This window comes from Malus domestica, chromosome 01, assembly GCF_042453785.1.
Source record: "Malus domestica chromosome 01, GDT2T_hap1".
NCBI classification, from domain to species: Eukaryota; Viridiplantae; Streptophyta; class Magnoliopsida; order Rosales; family Rosaceae; genus Malus; species Malus domestica.
This window is the reverse complement of record NC_091661.1, coordinates 28,746,633-28,771,429: the sequence shown is the minus strand read 5'-3', so window position 1 is coordinate 28,771,429 and position 24,797 is coordinate 28,746,633. Positions and strand designations below refer to the sequence as shown.

At 38.9% G+C, this 24,797-nt stretch overlaps 2 protein-coding genes across 10 annotated transcripts; both read right to left on the bottom strand.

The window, feature by feature from the left end:
- Positions 1–9,543: 9,543 nt before the first annotated feature.
- LOC114825111 (subtilisin-like protease SBT1.3) lies at positions 9,544–11,125 on the bottom strand. Its single transcript, XM_029103460.2, has one exon. The coding sequence runs from the start codon at positions 11,101–11,103 to the stop codon at positions 9,817–9,819; it is 1,287 nt and encodes a 428-aa protein (XP_028959293.2). The 5' UTR covers positions 11,104–11,125; the 3' UTR covers positions 9,544–9,816.
- A 1,083-nt stretch (positions 11,126–12,208) lies between these two features.
- On the bottom strand, positions 12,209–19,910 carry LOC103406534 (disease resistance protein RPV1-like). Of its 9 annotated transcripts, none has more exons than XM_070820052.1 (8): positions 19,507–19,768; positions 18,818–19,410; positions 17,636–18,725; positions 17,122–17,487; positions 13,812–17,039; positions 13,528–13,686; positions 13,115–13,400; positions 12,209–12,797 (listed from the first exon to the last, which is right to left on the bottom strand). In XM_070820052.1, exons 2-5 carry the CDS (start codon positions 19,294–19,296, stop codon positions 14,223–14,225), a joined length of 4,752 nt encoding a protein of 1,583 aa, XP_070676153.1. In that variant the 5' UTR covers positions 19,297–19,410; positions 19,507–19,768; the 3' UTR covers positions 12,209–12,797; positions 13,115–13,400; positions 13,528–13,686; positions 13,812–14,222. The 9 variants fall into 9 exon arrangements, with proteins under 9 accessions (XP_070676153.1, XP_070676139.1, XP_070676132.1 ...); XM_070820038.1 differs by having other exon boundaries at positions 12,209–12,838; positions 13,115–13,411; positions 19,507–19,758; XM_070820031.1 differs by having other exon boundaries at positions 12,209–12,838; positions 13,115–13,417; positions 18,818–19,910.
- Between the last annotated feature and the right edge of the window lie 4,887 nt (positions 19,911–24,797).

Here is a 24,797-nt window from a genome sequence, read left to right as displayed (position 1 = left end):
GACGTCAGGCCCCTAAGGGGGTCGATTGTAACATCCCACATCGCCCAGGGGAGTGATCTTTAAATGTATATTCTCATCTCTACCTAGCACGAGGCTTTTTGGGAGCTCACTAGCTTCGGTTTCCATAGGAACTCTGAAGTTAAGCGAGAAGGAGGTCAGAGCACTCTCAGGATGGATGACCCACTAGAAAGTTGCTCGTGAGTTCCCAAAAACAAAACCGTGAGGGAATGGTAAGCCCAGAGCAGACAATATCGTACTACGATGGTGGAACGGGCCCGGAAAGTGGTGGACCCGGGCCAGGATGTGACAAATTTGTCTTTTCACCCTCTTTTGGTTGACAAAAAAAGTTTTATTAATTAGTAGAGATTAGATTATTCATTGAATGTCGATTAACGTGATGTTTTTAATTGGTGAAATATTATTTAACTTGTAAATTTGATTTAAAATTTTGATTTCCTTAACATTATTAAAAATATATAATTCTATAAAATTTGAAAGAAAAAAACTCTGTAAAATCGTCGGAGAGTCAAATGAGTCAACGAAAATAAGTTTCTTTTTACTAGGTGGTTTCCTAGCACCATCTCAAAAAAAAAAAATGTAATTCTATAAAATTGGAAAGAGAGAATACTCTGAAAAATGTTCGGGAAGTTAATGAGTTTCTTTCTACTAGGTTTGTACATAAAAATAATAATATTACTAATTTATCTTCACTGTTACCACTTAATATTCTGGTCTAATAGTATTCATTTTCACTTCTAATTTTTAGTTTCAATTATCGCTAAAGGTGAATTTGAACCACATTATTGCTAGGTCATTGTAAGGCTTAGCTCACCCTTTCTCTTAGTACAAATAATATCGTTTGTTAAAAAAGTTATTTTTGTCATTAGGAAGCCAGAACTTTACTTTAAAGTCACAAGGTGTCACAGGGTATTTTTGTAAAAAAAATTAAACGAACCAGGAAAATTAGCAAAAAAAATAAGAAGAAAAACGGAAAGAAAAAAAAGAAAAATAATAATAAACTTTGTTGGAACATCACTTATGCCAAAAAGGTTTTTTGTTTATCTTAACTAAACTACATATTAATAGAATTATCTTTGTCAATTAAAAGAAGATGAAAAAATTATTATTACAATAAAAACGTTAAAGGCAATAACGTAATTTTACAAAACAAAATTTTGTTATTTTTAATTCAAACCCCACTTATAGGTAATTTTAACATATCTATTTTAAAAAATAAAAAAATAATACTCTCTCTCCTCACTCTTACGTTATCTCTCACTCTCTTGCTGCTCTGCTTTAACTTTAAAAACAAAAACAAAAAATTAAGTGATGTTGTAAACATTCCTAGAATAAGTATGATTGTGTAAATCCTAGATTAGATTTGATTTTAGTTATCATTTCCTATTACAACTTGTATTACTTGGAGGAGAAGGAATATATTCTCTCCCTTTACTACTATAAATAAAGGCACAATGTAGGAGGGATAACAACATATACATTCCCCTACAATTCTACAAACACACATCTCTCCTCTCTTTCTCTGCCGCCGGCCCTAGTCTCTCTGTCAGATAAAAATAGACCACAACACGTTATCAGCACGCTCCTACCGCTGCGCTTAGGAATCTGACGTTGGAGATTTTTTTTCTGCATCAAACCAGTTCATCCATATCATCACGCAATCAGGTTCTTTCCAAACAACGGTTTTTAACTCGATATTTTGTAAGCCCTGATAGCATGAACATTCACCATGATGCATGACCCAACTTTACGTTTTACGTATTTTAGATTCTACATAAATTGTGTATGCTTCATAACCAAAATTGCTACAATTATGTGAATTTGATATTTGTCATGAATTGAATCTTACATATGTACATGCATTGAAACTATTATTTGCATATGCATCAACGTAAATATGTGATTCATTAAAATTATACATGCATATAATATAATTGAATTGAAAAAAAAAACATTTTTTTTTTGCGATTGGGACCTCGGTTCTTTAGAACCCGTGACCACCATCCTGCAGATGGGGTCTCCACGCAAGCAGAGAGCATGCAGCTCTCCTTGTTCCCAGAAAAAACCCACAAAGCCAAACCCCCAACCCAAAATCCTGACACCCTTCCTGGTGTCCCCCGACCATGGCATGGCCTGCAGCCACAGCCTTGAACCTTTGGTTCATATTCTCGACGACCTGAAGTCGTCCCATGTCGACAATTGAACTGAGATTCAACGGAATCTCGTCATAATTTTTTGAAAATTCGATTTCAATTTGTAGGGTTTTGATATCATGTCGACATTTCATCTCCGTCGATAGATACTTGGTTCTCCGACGAACCATGGCTTGCACACACCAAGGACAACCACCTGCAGTGGCGTCGTCCTAGTTTTTCCGGCCTTTTTCCTCGGCCAAGCACACCCAGCGTCGCTGGGGTGTCTGCTACCTGCAACCCGAGCCCTAGTAGGCTCCAGCCTCTTGGCCCGTACGAAAAAAAAGAGATTTTTTTTTGGGCCAGCCTAAAGCGGCCCGCGCGAAAAAAAAACACAAATTTTGTTTGTTTCTGGGCTCGCTTTCAGCGGCCCAGTCTGAAGAAAAAAAAAAGATTTTTTTAGTTTTCTTTTGGGCCTGCTTGATGCAGCCCTTTGTGAAAAAAATATGTTTTGGGGGGTCTGCCCGCAGCAGCCCAACCCCCTGCTCTCCCCGTGGGCCTGTAGCCCCACCCGAGGGTTCTCGGCCTATATTTTTAGGCCCCGAGATTTTATTATTTAATATATATTTTTTTTAAATAATATGGGTTTTTATATTTTCACCCACACTTTAATTTGGCCTCGAAGACCAAAATAACATTCATTCAATTATCATTATACAATATTTTTGCATACAATATTTGTTGCATATTTGTTTGCATATATATTTGTGTTTGCCTGCAGGAATATATGAACCTTTAGTTCATAATTACTTTGAAACCCGAAGTTTCTTATAAACATGCCTTATTTGAAAACCTGAAGTTTTCACTTAAACATATCACCCATGAAACCCGAAGTTTTTCATGCGAAATTAAACCAATACATGTCTATTAGAACCTGTATGTTCTACTCCTATGTGAATGGATTGATTTTTCTCCATTACACTAACCACATCTTGTCCATCTATTTTGTGATAGGAACATGTCGAATTTGAACAAACTCGACTTCACCGCTTTGGAGGTCTCTGGGAGGAAACAAAGCCCCGAAGCGCCCAAACCTCGCTCCTAAGGGCCCGAACTTCAAGAATAAGGGCAAAGCACCTTCCACAATGAATGACGATATATGCTATCGTTGTGGTTCAAAGGACCATTGGTCCCGTGTTTGCCGTGCTCCCAAGAAGGTTGTAGATGAATATCATTCTCGTCGTAAGAAGTTTGAATCAAACTTCATGCAAGTGGACGCACCGGAGACTACAAAGATGGAGGTTTCTGACTTTCAGGAGGATACCACTCCTATGGAAGATTAGAATCTTAGACATAGACTTATTTTTCAGTTAAAATAAGACAATTGGGGCCGAATTCCACCTAGTGGCCGAACCCCAACTTGTTTTTTGGTTGATTTTGAACAATTTTCCTTTATGTTTTGGATTATTAGTTGGCGGTTTATTTTGGATATTAGGTTTTTTTTTAATAAATGAAATTATTTTGAATTGATACTTGTTTTTATAAACTTTTATGCATGTGACCGATTCAAATTAATTTTTCATTCTAGGTATGACTAGTGGGAAAGTTAGTTGTCTGGCAGATAGTGCAACCACACATACTGTTTTGCGTGAACGCATCTATTTCACTAACTTCGTACCTAAGAATGCACCTCTGACAACCCTCTCAGGCCCATCCAACCTGATTGAAGGATACGGTAAGGCACGTATAATGTTGTCCAATGGTACAATCTTGACCATTGCTGAGGCACTCTATTCTCCACGTTCCGGAAGAACGTTACTAAGTTTCAAGGACATTAGAGATAACCATTACCACGCTGAAACCCACGTAGAAAACGGAGTTGAATTTCTGTGCGTAACTTCCTACGAATATGGCCAGAAGCGTATTCTAGAGAAGATGGAGCGTAACCCGAGTGGTCTGTATACTACGACCATATGCCCCATAGAATGCCATTATGTGGCCGGCCCTACCACAGGGACCGCGCACGAAATTACACTTTGGCATGATCGTTTGGGACATCCTGGACGAATAGCGATGCGCCGTATCCTCAAAACTTCACACGGGCATCCACTAACCCGAAGCTTAGGTTCGATCCATGAAATTGCATGTCAAACATGTTCTATGGGAAAGCTTATTACTAAGCCTTCTTATGACAAGATTTGTTCGAATCCTTCCATTTTTCTACAACGGATTCAGGAGGACATTTGTGGACCGATTCAACCTCCCTGCGGACCATTTAGATATTTTATGGTTTTGGTTGACGCTTCTACACGTTGGTCACACGTGTGCTTATTGTCCACAATGAACGCTGCATTCTCTAAACTGTTGGCTCAGGTTATCAAGCTCAAGGCTCACCACCCTGATTATCTGATCAAATCTATTCGATTAGATAATGCTGGAGAATTCACATCTAAAACTTTTGATGACTATTGCATGTCGGTTGGGGTTGAAGTTGAACATCATGTACCCCATGTTCACACCCAGAACGGCCTGGCAGAGGCTTTCATTAAGCGTTTACAAATGATTGCTCGATCGTTGGTCATACGTACCAAGTGGGTTTTCGTTCGGAAGCGTAATGAGAAGAATGAAATTGTGCGTTACAAAGCTCATCTTGTAGCTGTTGATGTTTTATTCCTTGCTAGGGCTAGAATATGTTTAGTATAATGGCACAAGTAAGGGTGTCGAATCCACAGAGACTAATTGATCTTATATAACCACTTGTTTTGCAAAAGCTCCTATTAGAGAAATAAAACTAATCAATGTAGGCAGATTTTGTAGTTGTAACTTAAAAACATAAGAAAATGAAGTGAACACAAATAAATGAATCAACAACTAATAGAATGGAATAGTACCAATGGAAATGAAGCTAGGGATTCGATTTTACCATTGCTAACCTAAGGCCATGTTTGTTAAATCAGTTTATACTCAGTCATCTACCTATTTCTTGAGTTTGTTTCACATGGATATGATCAACCATATGATGTGTGGATTTGATCAAATGTCTCTAATCATGAACCTAATTGTGATGTGCAACTTTGGTTCCTAATCAAGAACATGTAATGCACAAGAAACTTTCATAAAACCCAAGGGAGCACTCGGCAGGATGTTTGCAAAACATTCCCTTCATTCATTCACATATCCACCAAGATTATGCATGATGTGTGCTTTAATCTTGGCTAAACAACCTATGGTTAACTCAAATGATGATCAAGCATTAAAATCAACTCACTAAGTCACAATTAAACCAGAGAATGAAACAAGAAATAGATAGACTAACTGGGAATTCTGAATTAACTACATAGCAATCTTGCAAGGCTACATCGAATCCCTAGAGAGAGATTAGTTACACTTCATGTTTACAAAAGGTTGGACATAATAATAAATAACATGAGTGAACATAGAATTAATAAAAAGAAACCCTTGAAGCAAAACTGATGCTGAAATCCTTTAAGAGTGGCCTTCGGTGTTGATTCTCCAAGTGTGATGAAACGGAAATGGATCGGCTTAAGGTTGGATGTTCTCTGCAAATGGGAGAGTAAATGGACAGAGATGGAGCGGCTTAGAATGTGTGAATCATCCCCCAAAATAATGGAAGAACCCCCAAAAGAAGTGAGTTTGCACGGTTTTTATAGAAGGGAAATGTCACTGCCATCATTAAGAATGGAGCTGGAATTGCACATGTGAGATGGAAGTGCATAAATGAGCTGGAATGAGTGAGTTTCTGAGGTGGTGGATGCACGGCACAAGGTGTATATGCATGCATATAGCTATTTTAATTGAACATGCATGTGTATTGGCTGCAAAGCTGAAATGGACAACCTGGAATTGGTTGTACAAATCTGGAAAAGGTATGACAGTGCACGGCATGGGCATGAGGGAGCTGGGATGGCATAATGTGAATTAAGTAATGGAAGTGCATGTTCTTGGTGCAAAAGGGAGCTGGAAAGGTAATGGAATGCACGGCCAGGTTGTGAACATGCATGTGAATGCATGTTTTGGTGTTAGAACCACATAATCTGACTTCAATGTTTTTGCCTTGTTTAGAATCACCCAATATGGCCGAATTTCACCACTTAACACTTCCACATCCTTTCCTGAAATTCCAGCAGCCAAATGTTTCCTAGATTCTTCATTTGGACTTCAAATTAACTCCCTAGAATCCTCTCCACATTTGGAATAATGCTCAGCTACCAAAAGGAATGTTTTTACTTCATTTGCCTTCCCATTGATCCAAATACACACTTGGCTACACACTAACACCAAATAATGTAAAATGCAACTAGCTTAATAAAAAAAACATCACAAAGACGCCCAATAAGGTAGATATAAATGCATGCAAAATGAGACTTATTAGTAGCACAAGGTTTCTCACAACGCCCCGGGATTGACTATGACGAAACTTACTCACCCGTTATGGATGTGATTACTTTTCGATACCTTATCAGTTTGGTAGTTTCCGAAAAACTGGATATGCAGCTGATGGACGTAGTAACCGCGTATCTCTATGGGGATCTTGATACGGAAATTTATATGAAAGTTCCCGAATGACTTACATTGACTGGTTCAAATATGTCCAAACCCCGGAACACGCTCTCAATTCGGCTGAGGCGTTCACTATACGGTTTGAAACAATCCGGAAGAATGTGGTATAACCGTTTGAGTGAGTATTTGACTAGTCAGGGATATGTGAACAACGAACTATGCCCTTGTGTGTTCATTAAGAAGTCACATTCCGGATTTGCGATTGTTGCAGTATATGTCGATGACATGAATCTCATCGGAACTCCTGAAGAGCTAGCGAGAACTGCTTCGCACCTGAACTCGGAATTTGAGATGAAAGATCTAGGTAAGACTCGATACTGTCTCGGTCTCGAGATAGAGCATTGTTCGGATGAAATCTTAGTACATCAATCGAACTACACCCAAAAGGTGTTGCGCCGTTTTAATGAGGATAAAGCGAAGTCTTCGAGTACTCCTATGGTCGTTCGTACGCTAGATGCAAAGCGAGATCCCTTCCGTCCGAAGGAGGATGATGAAGAGATTCTAGAACCTGAAGTTCCTTATCTAAGTGCGATAAGCGCTTTATTGTACTTAACTCAATGCACTAGACCCGACATCTCCTTCGCTGTTAATCTTTTGGCAAGATACATTAATGCACCAACACGCAGACATTGGACTGGCGTGAAAGACATCTTCCGTTACCTTAAGGGTACTACGGATTTGGGCTTATTCTATCCCTACGAATCCTCGAGTGATGCCGCACCCTATGCTCGTCGGGTTGATTCTCGCCTTGTTGGTTATGCCGACGCTGGATACTTATCTGATCCACAAGACGCGTTCTCAAACGGGTTATGTCTTTACCGTTGGAGGCACCACAATATCTTGGAGGTCAACTAAACAGACCTTAGTTGCCACTTCGTCTAACCATGCTGAAATTCTCGCCTTACATGAAGCAACTCGGGAATGCTTTTGGTTGAGAGTAGTAGTGGGTCATATTCGAAGCTCCTGTGATCTTCATCATGCCGTTAATGCCGCGATGACGATTTTTGAAGACAACGCAGCTTGCATCGAACAGCTCAAGAAGGGTTACATCAAAGGAGACAACACCAAGCATATTGCGCCGAAGTTCTTCTTTACACATCAACAACAAGAACATCAGAAGATTGAAGTCATGCAAATCCGATCACAAGACAATCTGGCCGACCTCTTCACCAAATCACTACCGAAGGCGACGTTTCAGAAGCTTGCTCATGGAATTGGTATGCATAAACTTTCTGAGTTGTAACTTTGCTATTTCTCTTTGGAATTATGTCAAACTTAGGGGGAGTATCTTCTGGATACTTGCTTGATCTTAATGTACTCTTTTTCCCTACGATTAGAAGCATTTTTCCCACTGGGTTTTTGCTACCTAACTAGGTTTTAACGAGGCACCCACCTTGGGCTGGTCATATCCCTGATGACGTCCTGTAGACATTTCTTTTGACTTTGCATTTCTCACGCATTTTTCCTTAGACTATGAATTTTGTCCCTACTCGGGTTTTTGCCATAGCCTTAGGGTTTTTTTAGTGACACTTACTACTTATGCAAGTTCCTACCTTATTGAGAATAAGCGTTGTTCCTTTGAATCAATGTCGACGAGTCGACTTTCTCAACTTTTGCATGATGCTGAATCTACCTTAAGTATTTGCACACTCAAGGGGGAGTGTTGTAAACATTCCTAGAATAAGTATGATTGTGTAAATCCTATATTAGATTTGATTCTAGTTATCCTTTCCTATTACAACTTGTATTACTTGGAGGAGAAGGAATATCTTCTCTCCATTTACTACTATAAATAAAGGCACAATGTAGGAGGGATAACAACACATACATTCCCCTACAATTCTACAAACACACATCTCTCCTCTCTTTCTCTGCCGACGGCCTTAGTCTCTCTGTCAGATAAAAATAGACCACAACAAGTGACAGTTTGTACGTAGCATATTCTAGTAAATTTTAAATAACAATTTAGTAATTAAAAAATTAAAAAGAAATAACCGCTTCTTATTGAGAAGTTAATAGTTTTTTTTTTGTTGAATTTATTCTAAATATAAAATTAAGCCAATTTAAAAAAAGAAAGAATAAAGTATCCAAAAAAAATCAAATGCAAAAGAAAGAAGCTAGTAATAAAATAAGGGTAGTGCTATTTACACATATTTTTTACCTCTCACATATTTTTATTAATTTTGTCATTTGATCTTCTTCAATTTATTTGATTCGATTGCCTAAAATCAAAAGAAGTGTATGAAAGGAAGAAATGAGTGTTTGGATAACATCATCCTAAAATAATTCTTCAACGTATTGGGAAATTCAAATACGAATTGGACTAGCTTGGTTTTAAATTTTTAGAAGGCCCATCAGAATGAGTCCAAATAGGCCCACGTCCCGCCAGCATTAAATTTTTTTTTTTTTCGTCAAAAGAAACAAAAAGGTTAATGCTGGTAAATTGGTAATCCCATTTCTTGAGTTTAGTTTGTAAGCTGTTCATGACGGTATTGAATTTGATCCAAATTGTACTCAAACAGTTCGGAGAAAAACTTGAGTATAACTGGAGACATATTCGAATTGAAATATTCACACAATTAGTGAGACATCTCGAATATCAAGTGCACTTAATCCTTTGGACAAGTTGAAATTTTGGTAAGGTATAACCTACCATAAAATCTTCATATTTATGCGGCTACAAATATCGTGAATCTCATGTCCTATAACGTGTCGTGTTTAAATTTGTTTTGTTTCGTGCATGTCTGAAATTGTCATTCTCGCAAAAACTACCAGAACTCCTACCAAATGCTTGTGAGTCGTGACATGAAAATAGTGCAGAAACATGTGAATCAATATAGAAATTGAGCAAATTAAGAAATTATTCTAATCTAGTTCTGAATCTTCTAATTAACAACATCAATGTGATTTGAACTTGCGTAATCTACGTTTTCACTACACATCGTTGTTTCGCTTGTGTTCTAAGGTTGACAGTAGCTAGAAGATCACAGCAAGAAGCAGAGGAAGGATGCTAACTATTACAGAAAATTTGTTTATTCAAAAGAGCATTAATAAAACACACATTAAAATTAATCCGGTGCAGGATTTATAGTGGTGGCAGCCACACTACAACAATGGGGCTTCTCACCCTGTGCACTCCATCCTTCCACACCAACCCGCCGAACTCCGGGACTGCCTGCCGGGATTTCGTAGTGAAGATGATTTTGTATGACAGCTTCTGATTGGCTTTGGTGAATTTCAGCGTCCGAGGCTCGACTTTCACATAAGCACCTTTGAACGGTGAAACAATGGCGTGGTAATTCGAAACCGCAGGGCCAACGTTAGTGACAGTTCTGTGAAGTGTCAAAACAGAAACATTTGTTCTCTCCGGGAACACAACCGAGAGTGCCGGATAGTTCAAGTCCCCGGGACTGGCTAGATTGTTCTTGCAACTTCTGTTTGAGTACTTGGTAAAAACTTTGAGCTGTGTTGGTGTTAGCCTTTGTGTGCAGAGGAATTCAAGATAGTCATGCGCCTCAATGTCGTAAATCAATCCCGGGTCAAGAGCCCTCCCCGGGTTTATGTGCCCTGCACCGTGATCGTACGGGGTTGAAATTGAAGCTGCTGAGGAGTCTTGTAGAGGCTTTCGCGTGTTGTCGTGGACATAAGCGGTTGTCATCAAGGCGGACTTTATTGCCGCCGGACTCCAATCCGGGTGCCTTGCCTTGAGCAGAGCGGCAATGCCGCTCACATGGGGGCAGGACATTGAAGTCCCGGACAGTATATTGAACTTCACCCTTCTACGATCTGCTGGCAAGCTGGACGGGCCTAATGCGCCTGTCCAAGCGGCGAGGATGTTCACTCCTGGTGCCACCATATCCGGCTTGAGAATCTCAAGGCTTACCAGATTTGGCCCTCTGGATGAAAACGCTGCCACCACAGGCGACGGTCTAACCCCAACTCTAGTTCCAAGAAATGTTAGAGTTGCGGTGGCTCTCGGGCTTGTTGAAGCATAATGCTTGATTCCCTTTGCTTCGTTCTCTCCCACAGGAACCGCCGGAACAAGGTGGCAATCCGCCACAAGCTCCTCTCCGTTTGCAGCTGTGTTTGCCAAGATCATCCCAACTCCTCCGGCTTCTTTCACCACCTCTCCCTTCTGCACTCTAGGACTAATCCCACGGTCGCAAATCACAATCTTTCCGGCCACAACTCGGCGATCCAACGTCCCCTCCAAACACAGCGAGCTCGGATTAGGACTAGTTGAATTGCTTCCCAAATACACAACAGGGTATTGCTTGTTTGTTGACAGCATCATCCTTCCCCTGTAGAGCGAAACCCCGGTAATAGTCCTGCCATTTCCGAGCTTCACAGTGGCTGGAAAATCTCTATCCATGGTGCTAGCTCCCACCGTAGTACTTTTCTCTACCATTGTAAAGGCCACTTACATGCGTGTTTTTCTATTAAAAATATGAAAGTTGTTGGATGATGTATCTTTTATTGTATTTTTGTTCGGATGTAACTTTCATTGTTTTTGCTCGAATTTAGGTAGAAAGTGCCAAGAAAGAGTAGAGGTAACAATTTTAGACATATTCGACAATTCGACTTGGAAAAGACAAAAAATAAATTTGTTTGAGTCGGGCATAATCGTGTTGACCCATTTAAAATGGTTAATAAGAGTTTGTGTCTACATCCAACCCACCTAATCCGAAAGCTGTGCACACTTTAGTACGTTTACATAATTGTGTAACTAAGTAACTCGTGTGCAATTCATTTAAGTTGAACGTGGAATGAGAAGTCTAATCTTTTTCTTTCATGTAACCTTTGTATTCTTATGAGTAACTAACAGCAATGCCTTTGATTGTGTTCATGTCAAGAATTTTTTTTGTGTGGCCGGCACATTACTCGAACACCATGAGTCATGATACAATTCATTAAAAAAATATTTCAAATTTCCAGCTAATTATATTATAAAACTTGATGTACCAAGCCGTGTGCCAAGCACATTGAAAATTCTCTCGTTCGCGTCAACACGAAGAGTATATGAGACATTTGGAAGAGTAATTAAGGGTACTTGGTAATTGGTATTGATGTCTTGTGGCTGCAAAGTTGCCACAGCTCTACAAAGTGCTTAGGACATTTGAAAACAAAGCAGAAACACGTCCTCCAGATTCTAAATTCATATGGGATGGAATAATTGGGCAATTAAAAACTTAATTATTCTAATTTATCTTGTTCTGATGAGCAACATAAATGTGTTGTTTGCAACTGAATTCTTCAATTTCAGCACATCGAGCTATTTCTCTTGTTCTAATGTTGAATTAACATTACAACAATCTCCACTCCACTTCCTGACAATGTCAAATTGGATGACAAATTATCTGATTGGCACTTCCAAATACAAGAAGCTCCTCTCCACCTTCACTGGGTTTAGAGTGTTGTGTGGAAGCGCTAATTTGAAACCAATAAACTAATACGAAAAAATATGAAAAACCAAACAATTCAAAATGACACAAAGATTTATACTGGTTCGGCATAAACCTACATCCAGTTTAAGGACAGTGAGGAAGTTCCACTAATAAACAAAACGAGATTACAAAGAAAGCTCTCAAACTCAAACCCAAAATACACTCAAATACACACAAATAGATGAGCGAATAAACGAATTAGAAACAAAATATTTGTCTCTCTGCAACTACAACAATCTCTAACTGGTTTCACTCTTACCAAAAAAAAATAAAAATGCAGCAGCTCCGAATTATTTCTCTCTTCTATTGGGTTTCGGCTCCTCTTCCCGTCATACTAGTGCAGCTGCTTCGGTTCAACCTCTCGTCCAAATTGCACAATGTGAGGCTTTATATTATGAGCGCTAAAAAGACCTAGCATGTGATCCGCACATGCCAACTAAAGAGCCACAACAGTTTGGTTTTAGGTCCGCGTAAGAAAGGGTCGAGACCCAACAGAACTGAGCAGTCAAATCCAACACACAGGAATTATTCTCTTCAGTTTTCCTTTGCCCCATCAGGAAGTACCAATCTTTTAGGATATAAATCCTCCACGTCGGGGGTTTCACCTCAACCAGGGCCGGTCCTGAGTTTTTTGATGCCCAGTGCGAAAGTTCAAAATGTGCCCTTTTTAGTACAGAAACATATGTTTAAAATAAATATTTTGCGAGCTTAATCACATGTATGTGTAAAAAAATTATCACTAGTAGCATGCAAAATGCCTTCCAATTTCTATCATGTATGTGCAAAATTTTTCACATCAACCAAATTATGATTAAAAACAGATGGAAAATCACATATACGCAGAACGCATTAAACACATCCAATACATCACAATCCAATCACATATTCATCCAATCATATAAAATAACATATCCCACTAAATTAATCTCAACTGCATACCATGTGAACCACCAAGTTGTTGAAGAGAAGAGCATGCAAGAACCGGCGGTGCAACTCCGGTGACCAGTTTCGCCTTCGTTTCCCTGTCCATCTTTCTCTTTGTTCTTGTTGTTCCCACCACTGTCTCCACTCACGGTGTCCGTGGTGGAACTAGTAGCCGGAGCCGAAGAAGGTTCTTTAGCCACCGGTCCATTTGTCTTTCCAATGCTTTTTTTTTCCTTTGGAAAGGCTGAAAAGCACCCCATTTCTCTTCATCTCCATCACTATAGCCTTTAACTTGCTCCTCCTGCCATTACCCTACACCTAAAAATCAATACTTTCCACTTCTTCACCTCAAATTTTATAAGCAACCAAACAAAAGGGCAGTCACAAAATTTACTAAAATTGATGAAGGTGGAGTCTTTTTTTTATACCTCTTCGAGTGGTGCATCTGGAGTTGTATGAAATCCGTGTTAATGGAATGAATTCCTCAAAAACATGCCCCTCACTTGAAGTCTGCTCAGAACACTTAGATTGTCCATGCAGGTAATTTGCGGTTGCATCTGAAATCTGCTGCTTGCACCTCTCAATAGCTACAAAAAAAACCCCAATTTTGAAAACAGAAACCAGAACAATTCAAGCAAAAGAAACGAAGCTTCCGACTTAGAACACAAAAATTAAGCTGAAATTTGAGAAGGGTTTGTGTTCTCCGTAGTACCTTGGGCTTGGGCAGTTGGGTGACAAGCTCCAAGCAGAGAGGGAGCTCCCTTTGAAAAACTTGAATCTTATGCCTCTCCTCCATGCCCAAAACCTGGACGACTTGTCCCCTTCAGATACCCTTTATGTTATATTGATTTTTAATCCCCAAAACCTGGACAAGTTATCGCCTACAGCCTTTATTTTGGGCTTTGGACAAATTTTTTTTTATACCTAATTATTTGGATTTTGTTTTTTGGGTGCCCCATTCAACTTTGGGCCCTGGACAATTGCCCCTGTTGCACTGCGCCTGGGCCGGGCCTGACCTCAACTTTGTTCAGCCGCATTATAGCAACACCCCTCACGGTTCCTCTTAGAATGAGCAACTCTTACCAGTGATCTGCCAAAAGCACGAAATTCCGCTTCAGAATTTTCATGATGGATAGTCAGGCTGTGTCATGCTTTGGTTATGCATCTCTTCACTATTGGCATAAAAGAGACGAACTCCACACCTTCTGATGCGATGCTGCTGCCCTGGTACCCAAGAATCACGTGATTGGACTCCATCTAAATGACGAAGGCCCGTGAGTTTATTAATTGATGAAGGCAGTTCTTTGATTGCAGTCCCATCTAAATGAAGCTCTGATAGCATCTCCATTCCTGAAATCTCTGGAAACCTCTCAAATTTTGAGCAGCCTGAAAGAATAAGGGTTTGCAGAGATCCCATACGAATGCTGCTCGGCAGGCTCTTGAGTTCTTGACACCCAGATAGATCCAAAACAGTAAGGCCCGTGAGTTTATTAATTGACAAAGTCAGTTCTTTAATGGTAGTCCCACCTAAATAAAGTTGTGATAGCTTCTCCATAACATCTGAAATATTTGGAAACTTCTCAAATTTTGAGCAACCAGAAAGATTAAGGGTTTGAAGAGATCCCATATGAATGCTGCAGGGCAGGCTCTTGAGTTCTAGACACCCAGATAGGTCCAAAACAGTAAGGCCCCTGAGTTGATTAATTGACGAAGGCAGTTCTTTAATTGCAGTCCCATCTAAATAAAGCTTTGATAGCTTCTCCATAACATCTGAAATCTCTGGAAACTTCTCAAGTTTTGAGCAGCCTGAAAGAAAAAGGGTATGAAGAGATCCCATACGAATGCTGCTCGGCAAGCTCTTGAGTTCTTGACACCCATATAAGTCCAAAACAGTAAGGCCCGTGAGTTTATTAATTGACGAAGGCAGTTCTTTAATTGCAGTCCCATCTAAATATAACTCTGATAGCTTCTCCATAACATCTGAAATCTCTGGAAACTTCTCAAGGTTTGAGCAACCAGAAAGATTAAGGGTTTGAAGAGATCCCATATGAAAGCTGCTCGGCAGGCTCTTGAGTTCTCGACAACCTTTCAGGTCCAAAGTAATAAGGCCCGTGAGTTTATTAATTGACGAAGACAGTTCTTTAATTGCAGTCCCAGCTAAATATAACTCTGATAGCTTCTCCATAACATCTGAAATCTCTGTAAACTTCTCAAGGTTTGAGCAACCAGAAAGATTAAGAGTTTGAAGAGATCCCATATGAATGCTGCTCGGCAGGCTCTTGAGTTCTCGACAGCCTCGTAGGTCCAAAGTAAGAAGACCTGTGAGTTTATTAATTGACGAAGGCAATTCTTTAATTGCAGTCCCATCTAAATGAAGCTCTGATAGCTCCTCCACAACATCTGAAATCTCATGAAACTTCTCAAGTTTTGAGCAGCCTGAAAGAAAAAGGGTATGAAGAGATCCCACACGAATGCTGCTCGGCAAGCTCTTGAGTTCTTGACACCCATATAGGTCCAAAACAGTAAGGCCCGTGAGTTTATTAATTGACGAAGGCAGTTCTTTAATTGCAGTCCCATCTAAATATAACTCTGATAGCTTCTCCATAACATCTGAAATCTCTGGAAACTTCTCAAGGTTTGAGCAACCAGAAAGATTAAGGGTTTGAAGAGATCTCATATGAATGCTGCTCGGCAGGCTCTTGAGTTCTTGACACCCAGATAGGTCCAAAACAGTAAGGCCCGTGAGTTTATTAATTGACGAAGACAGTTCTTTAATTGCAGTCCCAGCTAAATATAACTCTGATAGCTTCTCCATAACATCTGAAATTTCTGTAAACTTCCCAAGGTTTGAGCAACCAGAAAGATTAAGGGTTTGAAGAGATCCCATATGAATGCTGCTCGGCAGGCTCTTGAGTTCTCGACAGCCTCGTAGGTCCAAAGTAGCAAGGCCCGTGAGTTTATTAATTGATGAAGACAGTTCTTTAATTGCAGTCCCACCTAAATATAACTCTGATAACTTCTCCATAACATCTGAAATCTCAGGAAACTTCTCAAGGTTTGAGCAACCAGAAAGATTAAGGGTTTGAAGAGATCTCATATGAATGCTCCTCGGCAGGCTCTTGAGTTCTTGACAGCCACGTAGGTCCAAAGCAGGAAGACCCGTGAGTTTATTAATTGACGAAGACAGTTCTTTAATTGCAGTCCCACCTAAATATAACTCTGATAGCTTCTCCATAACATCTGAAATCTCAGGAAACTTCTCAAGGTTTGAGCAACCAGAAAGATTAAGGGTTTGAAGAGATCTCATATGAATGCTGCTCGGCAGGCTCTTGAGTTCTTGACACCCAGATAGGTCCAAAACAGTAAGGCCCGTGAGTTTATTAATTGACGAAGGCAGTTCTTTAATTGCAATCCCATCTAAATGAAGCTCTGATAGCTCCTCCATAACTTCTGAAATCACTGGAAACATCTCAAGGTTTGAGCAACCAGAAAGATTAAAGGTTTGAAGAGATCCCATATGAATGCTGCTCGGCAGGCTCTTGAGTTCTCGACAGCCTCGTAGGTCCAAAGTAGCAAGGCCCGTGAGTTTATTAATTGATGAAGGCAGTTCTTTAATTGCAGTCCCACCTAAATATAACTCTGATAGCTTCTCCATAACATCTGAAATCTCAGGAAACTTCTCAAGGCTTGAGCAACCGGAAAGACGAATGGTTTTAAGAGACTTCATACCAGTGATGCTCGGAAGAATCTTAAGATCAATGCACCAAGTTAGACTCAATATAGCAAGGTTTTTCAAAGCTGAAATGGATGGGTCAACCTCACATAACCTTGTACAATTTTCGAATCTCAGTTCCTCAAGACTTGTAGCCCTTGTGAAGTCAGGGGTTTTCTTAAGGTATTGACAATGACATAAATTGATGAATTTCAACTTTTCCAGAGGCTGTTAAAAAGTCCAAGAAAACATGCACAACTCAGAACCTAAACTTTGAAAATAATAAATTTACGTAAATGAAAAATCGTACCTCAGCTCCTTTCCAAAGTTGTTCGATGCAACTATAGCTCATGTCAAGGTTTACAAGATTCTTGAACTGAAAGTTGGATGGCCAAGACTTTAGGGGGCAATCACGCCAGATGAGGCACCTCAATTGAGAAGATTGGAACTTTAAGTCCGCAATCCAGTGTTCTATGAAGCAATCACTTGGAGTTTGATGGCCAAATGAATCCCTGACTGCAAGATGATATTTGTAAAAATGCTTGGTGTAAATATCAGCGTCATCACCGATCATGAGCAGTCTTAGTTTTGTCATACTAACAAAAGCTTCAGTATTTGAGCATCCCTCTTTCAAGATTGCCGAATCCAGGATTATGGTTTCAACTGCTTCTGTAGCCTGGATAAACCAACAATGTAATTTAAAGTGAAGGAAAACACTGACAACCTTATTGAATATTATAAACAATGCATGTTTGCTATAAAATAGATTTTGGTCAAAAGCTGAAGTTTTCTACTAAACATTGCATAAGAAAAAGATATCTCACTGTATTTTTAGTCAGCACATGATGAACATCTTCATAACTCCACAACCTACTTCTTCTCCCAGGCTCTTTGATAGATTCTTGGCGAACGATTTCCCGACCCATTTCCTCTAGTAAATCATGCATCTCCAGTGTCCCCCACTCTGAGACAGATATTAGAGCTCGATCAATTAGAACTCTTATTCCAGTATGGGGATAGAAGCCACAACTGTCCAGAATTTTTTTTGCCATGTCTATATCCATTCCTTTCAAGAAACATGCAATATCTAGAAAGACATTCTTCTCTGAATCATCCAGTCCATCGAAGCTTGTTTTAAGCACATTATGAATTCCCCTTTGCGGGATCTTCCTTATTTTTTCTAACACATCTTCCCACTCGGGCAATGTTTTGTTATCAAGAAAAGCTCCCAACACTTTGAGTGCTAAAGGCAGACCTTGAGCATATTGTATGACATCCCTTGAGAGCTGATCATAAACTCTGGTGGGTTGGTTTGTTCTGAAGGCATACTGCTTGAAGAGTTTAAGAGCTTCTGGCTCCCTTAAGTTCTCGGGCTCATATACAGCACCAGCTCCACTTAATAATTGTTTATCTCTAGTTGTTATAATGACCCGACTTCCACCGCCAAATGAATGCTGCTCTCCAAGTAAGGCTTCGATTTGGGATAATTCATCAACGTCATCAAGAACAATGAACACTTTTTTCCTTTGTAGCCTTTCCATTATCACTCTGGAACCTCGATCCAACGTGCCTAAACTCTGCACCTTTTCCTTCAAGATTCTAGAAAGAAGCACTTCCTGCATATGTGCTGCACCATTTTTCGAGAAGCCTTCCTTGATATTTTCGAGAAAGCAGCAAGCTTCAAATTGACAAGCGATTTCATCATAAACAGCGCGAGCGATGGTGGTTTTGCCTATACCTCCCATACCCCATATTCCAACAGTGAAAACATCATTCACCCCAGGACGTAACAGTGAATTCACTTTATCTATGTGGTAATCCATTCCAACCAAGCCATTATCTTTGCTTGAGGAGACATGGATCAATCTCTTAAATATGTCATCCACAATTTCCTCAATAAGCTTGGCATCATCCCTGTGAAATATGAAAAACAGCACCGAATTAAACTAGATGCTTTAAAAATCCCAATTCAATAGTAATTAAGAATATAATTGAACAGTAATTACTCGTATTTTCGCGAATCCCATCCGGATAAATTGGTGGCTCTGGTTAGTGCGGACCTCCAGCTCTTCACCTCTTCCATTTCGGCGTTCGATTCGCGTTCGTGTTGAGCAAAAGCTTCTGCAAAACTTCTCTTGAGCTTACGAACTTCAGATGGATCGACTTGGTAGAAGATCGGCACCACTATCTGATTCTTTGTATCCATGCACGCCAGGATTTTGACCAGTTCTTTCAAGCACCACGTCGAAGAAGCGTAGTTCTGGGAGAAAACCACGATCGAAATCCTTGACTCTTCGATGGCTGAAAGGAGTTCCGAAAGGTCGTTGCCTTTTCTGAGCTTTTCCGCGTCGATGAAGGTGTTGATTGCTTTCTGATCCAGAGCTCTGTAGAGATGGCCGACGAAGATCTTGCGAGTGTCTTCGCCTCTGAAATTCAGGAAGACGTCGTATTTCCATGAGGAAGACGAAGAAGCAGCCATTGACATCTGACAGGGACAATATCCACAGCAGATGGTCAACTACCGACTCGCCTAATGCAACGTAAAAGCTGAAATGGCCGATTAAGCGTCAGCTTTTGGAGTTGGGAGTTAAACGATCGGCTGGAAAAAATGTAATTAAGCGTCAGCTTTTGGAGTTGGGAGTTAAACGATCGGCTGGAAAAAATGTACCCAAAGATATGATTCTGTTTGGCTCACCGGTGCGGTGATGTTGGGTTCGTGGAGGATGATGGAGCATTCGTGTCCTGCACTTTTTGGGCTGTCTTTTGGTTTATCTCGTGGATCTGTTGGACGTGCTGTGTTGGGAGTTTTCTTGGGAGTTTTCTTGCTTGACCTTATCTTCTTCTGGATCCCTGCAGCCGTTCATCCGTTTGGCTCACCAGTGCGGCGATGGGGACGACGACTTCAACAGTTTCTCTGCTGCTAGGGTTTTCTTCTTCTTTGAGCTTTGTTTCTGTTTGGGCCTAATCTCTGTTTTTTGGGGCCTTTTTCGTTTCCGCTGTGATTTTTTTGTTTGTTTTAATGAAATATTAAAACAAAAAAAAAATGTAATGTTAAGAAAACTAAATTTTTTAAGGTGAATTTATAAACTAAGTTGTAGTTGACTAGTATTTGCCTACACACTTTGTATATTTAAACACATTTTGTTAGAAAATGAGAAGGAGAGAGAGGGAGAGAGAGGGAGAGAGCGGGAGAAAGAGAGAACGTGGAGGAGTGGGAGGTTTTTTTTTTTTTTGGTTTTTTTTATATAAATATTTGAGGTATTTTAACATCACTCGTAGGTGAGACTTCAACAAAAAACAATAAAATTTGGACATGTGAAATTACATTATTACCCATCATTTTTTTTGTGATAAAAGACTAATTTGTCTTTTCATCATTTTTTGGTTGACAAAAAATATTTTATTAATTAGTAGAGATTAGATTATTCATTGAATATCAATTAGCATGATGTTTTTAATTGATGAAATATCTTTTAACTTGCAAATTTGATTTAAAATTTTGATTTTCTTAACATTATTAAAAAAATATAATTTTATAAATTTGAAAGAAAAAAACTGTAAAATCGTCGGAAAGTCAAATGAGTCGACGAAAATAAGTTTCCTTTTACTAGGTGGTTTCCTAGCACTATCCCAAAAAAAAAATGTAATTCTATAAAATTGGAAAGAGGATACTCTGTAAAATGGTCGGGAAGTTAATGAGTTTCTTTCTACTAGGTTTGTACATAAAAATAATAATATTACTAATTTATCTTCATTTTTACCACTTAATATTCTGGTTTAGTAGTATTCCTTTTCACTTCTAATTTTTAGTTTCAATTATCACTAAAGGTGAATTTAAACCACATTATTGCTAGGCAATGTGAAGCTTAGCTCACCTTTTCTCTTAGTACAAATAATATCGTTTGTTAAAAAAAATATTTTTATCATTAGGAAGCCAGAACTTTACATTAAAGTCACAAGGTGTCACAAGAAACAATTGGACTAAAAAACCCCTGAATTAAAAAAAAATCCAAAACTAACGTGAAAATTTGATTTCTCATCTCCAAAGGTATTTTTGTAAAAAAAAATTAAACAAACCAGAAAAATTAGCAAAAAAATAAGAAGAAAAGCGGAAAAAAAAAAGAAAAATAATAATAAACTTTGTTGGAACATTACTTATGCAAAAAGGCTTTTTGTTTATCTTAACTAAACTACATATTAATAGAATTTTTTTTGTCAATTGAAAGAAGATGAAAAAATTATTATTACAATAAAAAAGTTAAAGGCAGTAACATAATTTTACAAAACAAAATTTTGTTATTTTTTATTTAAACCCCACTTATAGGTGATTTTAACATATCTATTTTAAAAAATAAAAAATAATCCTCTCTCTCCTCACTCTTACGTTATCTCTCACTCTCTTGCTGCTCTCCTTTAACTTTAAAAACAAAAACAAAAAATTAACAGACAGTTTGTGCATAGCATATTCTAGTAAATTTTAAATAACAGTTTAGTAATTAAAAATTTGAAAAGAAATAACCGCTTCTTATTGAGAAGTTAGTGGTTTTTTTTGTTGAATTTATTCTAAATATAAAATTAAGCCAATTTAAAAAAATAGAATAAAGTATCCAAAAAAAATCAAATGCAAAAGAAAGAAGCTAGTAATAAAATAAGGGTAGTGCTATTCACACATATTTTTTACCTCTCACATATTCTTATTAATTTTGTCATTTGATCTTATTCAACTTATTTGATTCGATTGCCTAAAATCAAAAGACGTGTATGAAAAAAAGAAATGAGTGTCTGGATAACATCATCCTAAAATAATACTTCAACTTATTGGGAAATTCAAATACGAATTGGACTAGCCTGGTTTTAAATTTTTAAAAGGCCCATCAGAATGAGTCCAAATAGGCCCATGGCCGGCCAGCATTATTTTTTTTTTTTCGTCAAAAGAAACAAAAAGGTTAATGATGGTAAATTGGTAATCCCATTTCTTGAGTTTAGTTTGTAAGTTGTTCATGACGGTATTGAATTTGATCCAAATTGTACTCAAACAGTTTAGAGAGAAACTTGAGTATAACTAGAGACATATTTGAACTGAAATATTCACACAATTAGTGAGACATCTCGAATATCAAATGCACTTAATTCTTTGGACAAGTTGAAATTTTGGTAAGGTATATAACCTACCATAAAATCTTCATATTTATGCGGCTACAAATATCGTGAATCTCAAGTCCTATAACATGTCGTGTTTAAATCTGTTTTGTTTCGTGCATGTTTGAAATTGTCATTCTCGCAAAAACAACCAGAAGTCCTACCAAATGCTTGTGAGTCGTGACATAAAAATAGTGCAGAAACATGTGAATCAATATGGAAATTGAGCAAATTAAGAAATTATTCTAATCTAGTTCTGAATCTTCTAATTAACAACATCAATGTGATTTGAACTTGCGTAATCTACGTTTTCTGACACACCCCGATCCTAGAATCAAGGCGTGCTGGTCGTCACGTGAGTGTGACGTAACCATAAGTGCAGTGCGGAAGCAGAAACTAAAAGAATTACGAAGGAATTAAAACCAAATACTAGCAAAGGTTAACCGACTAACATGCTAGAGTGAATTAAAGTGTGGACACACACATAAACAGAGCATAAACACTAGTTGCAGTCGAGTAAGACCATAACTAAAATACATCACCCACAGGTGAGTCCTACATTAAAGAAGTCTGTCAAAACTCCGTAGAAATCCTCGTGGGTGATCAACGCAGCTAACTAGAACCTGGAGGGGCGAAAAACAAGATAGAGTGGGTCAGTAAAACCAAAGCTTTTCAAAAACATTTCACCAAAAACAATTCTAACCCCTCACTGTAAAACCTGTATACTTTTTCCCAGAAAATAACATAATAGTATACATATCTTCATATAACTCAAATTCAGAGACTATGCCATGCTATAAATGTCAAAACAGAATATGGATGCATCAATATGACAGGTGATATAAAGAATCAACCGGAGACCTTGTAATTGGCCTTGTACAGTTAATTTATAAAGCCCAACATCCAAACCAGCCGAAGTCACAAACTGTGACCTGTACGGCACTGCTAGAGTCACCACAGTGACCTGTACGGCACTACACTGCACATAATGTCGGAACTACCTAAAGTAGTCTGTACGACTAGAATGGTGTAAAATACGCTTTAGTGCTTCTCTCATCAATCATCTGTGCACATAATCTAAAGTCACCTACCAGTCGGAATCACCTCAGTGATCTGTACGACTAGCATGTCGGAACCCTCTCATGGTCTGTACGACATGCACCTACTTGGATCCAAGGTGAGCGTACGGTGCGGTGAATACTATAAGCACTAATACCAAGGGTGCAGGTTATGAGTTCTCAACGCAATCACATCATCATTCATTCATATAAACCATATAAACTCACCTGATACTCACATGTGCGTCCACAGCACCAATTCACATTTATATATATATGCATCAATATCAATTCATATAATTTATAATATGCATCATGGCAATTGAAAACATACTTTCATATAAATTCAATTTCTGGGACAATTAAGAGTATATAGGTAATACGAAAATAAAAACTGCCCATTCACTGATAAGTCGAAGGGTCGTAACCCCCGTGACGTCCCTGGATACGCTCGTCCTTGGGATAGGTGTCACCTATATGCGAAACAACTATAAAAACGTTATTTAAAGCACATTACCAATAATTCGTAATAACTTCTCATACGGTGCTCAAATTGGGTATATGAATATACCACAATGACCTACTCGACGTCACGGACGTCGACAAATTTTTAGAAATTTTTTTTGATGTGGCACGTGCCCCCACGCGCCAAGGCAGGCACGGGGACACGCGCCCCCACGCGCATCATCCCTAACCTCGGTTCGTCGGACTGAATTTTCCGGTGGCCGGAAAACTGGGCGATTTTCAAACGCCTTGTTCTCCTTTGTTTCTCAACCATTTTCTTCGCATTTTATATCAATTTGAAGCCCTCAACATGTAGAATCACGATAGACTAGTTTAAGGCTCTAAAAACTACGAAATCTCACCGAAGAAATTCCAAGAAACCGGCCAACTTCGAACTACACGATCCCGACGTCCAAAACTTTCAAACAAACTTCCCCGAGCTTCCTTAGGACCTCACTAAGCTCACTACAAGCTTAGAATTCCCTAAAAATGAAGAATTTACGTGTGCATGAACAGTACTCAAATCGGACCTCGAGATTTCAACGTGATTTCGAGGGTTTCACTTCCTAAAACTAGCACCAAACAACTCAGGAGGTCGAAATGATGAAGAACCATACCTTTTTAGCTTCGATCCGTGGAGTTTTGAAGGTTTTTGGGTCTCATACGTACACTTCGAAAGGAGAGAGGGAGAGAGTGTCGTGAGGGATGAGAGAGAAAGGGCACGGGGAATGAGAGAGGGAGATCAGGTTGGGTGTGTGTGTGGTCCAAACAAAACCTAATCACACCAAAACATACATACTAACATTAATCCCACTTAAAACAAAAACTTAGAAATGTATGTATTTAGACCAAAATACACACATACCTTAACACCTGCTAGGGGCAATCCCGTCAATTCACATTCCCGTCAAATGTAACTTTGGGACGGGCTGTGACAATCTTCCCCCTTATAGAATTTCGTCCTCGAAATTCATACAACCAAACAAACCATCAATAACCATAAAACAACCTCGGATACATCTCTCTCATTCGATCTTCCGTCTCCTAAGTAACTTCTTCCACTGAGTGGTTCCTCCACAACACTTTTACTAAGCTCACTGTCTTATTCCTTAGAACTTTATCTTTCCAATCCAAGATAGTCACTGGTTCTTCATCATACGTTAAATCCGGATTAATCTCCAGAGGTTGAGGAGGAATCACATGTGAAGGATCTGAAATATAATGTCGAAGCATCGAGACATGAAACACATTATGTACTTTGGATAACTCCGAAAGCAACTCTAAT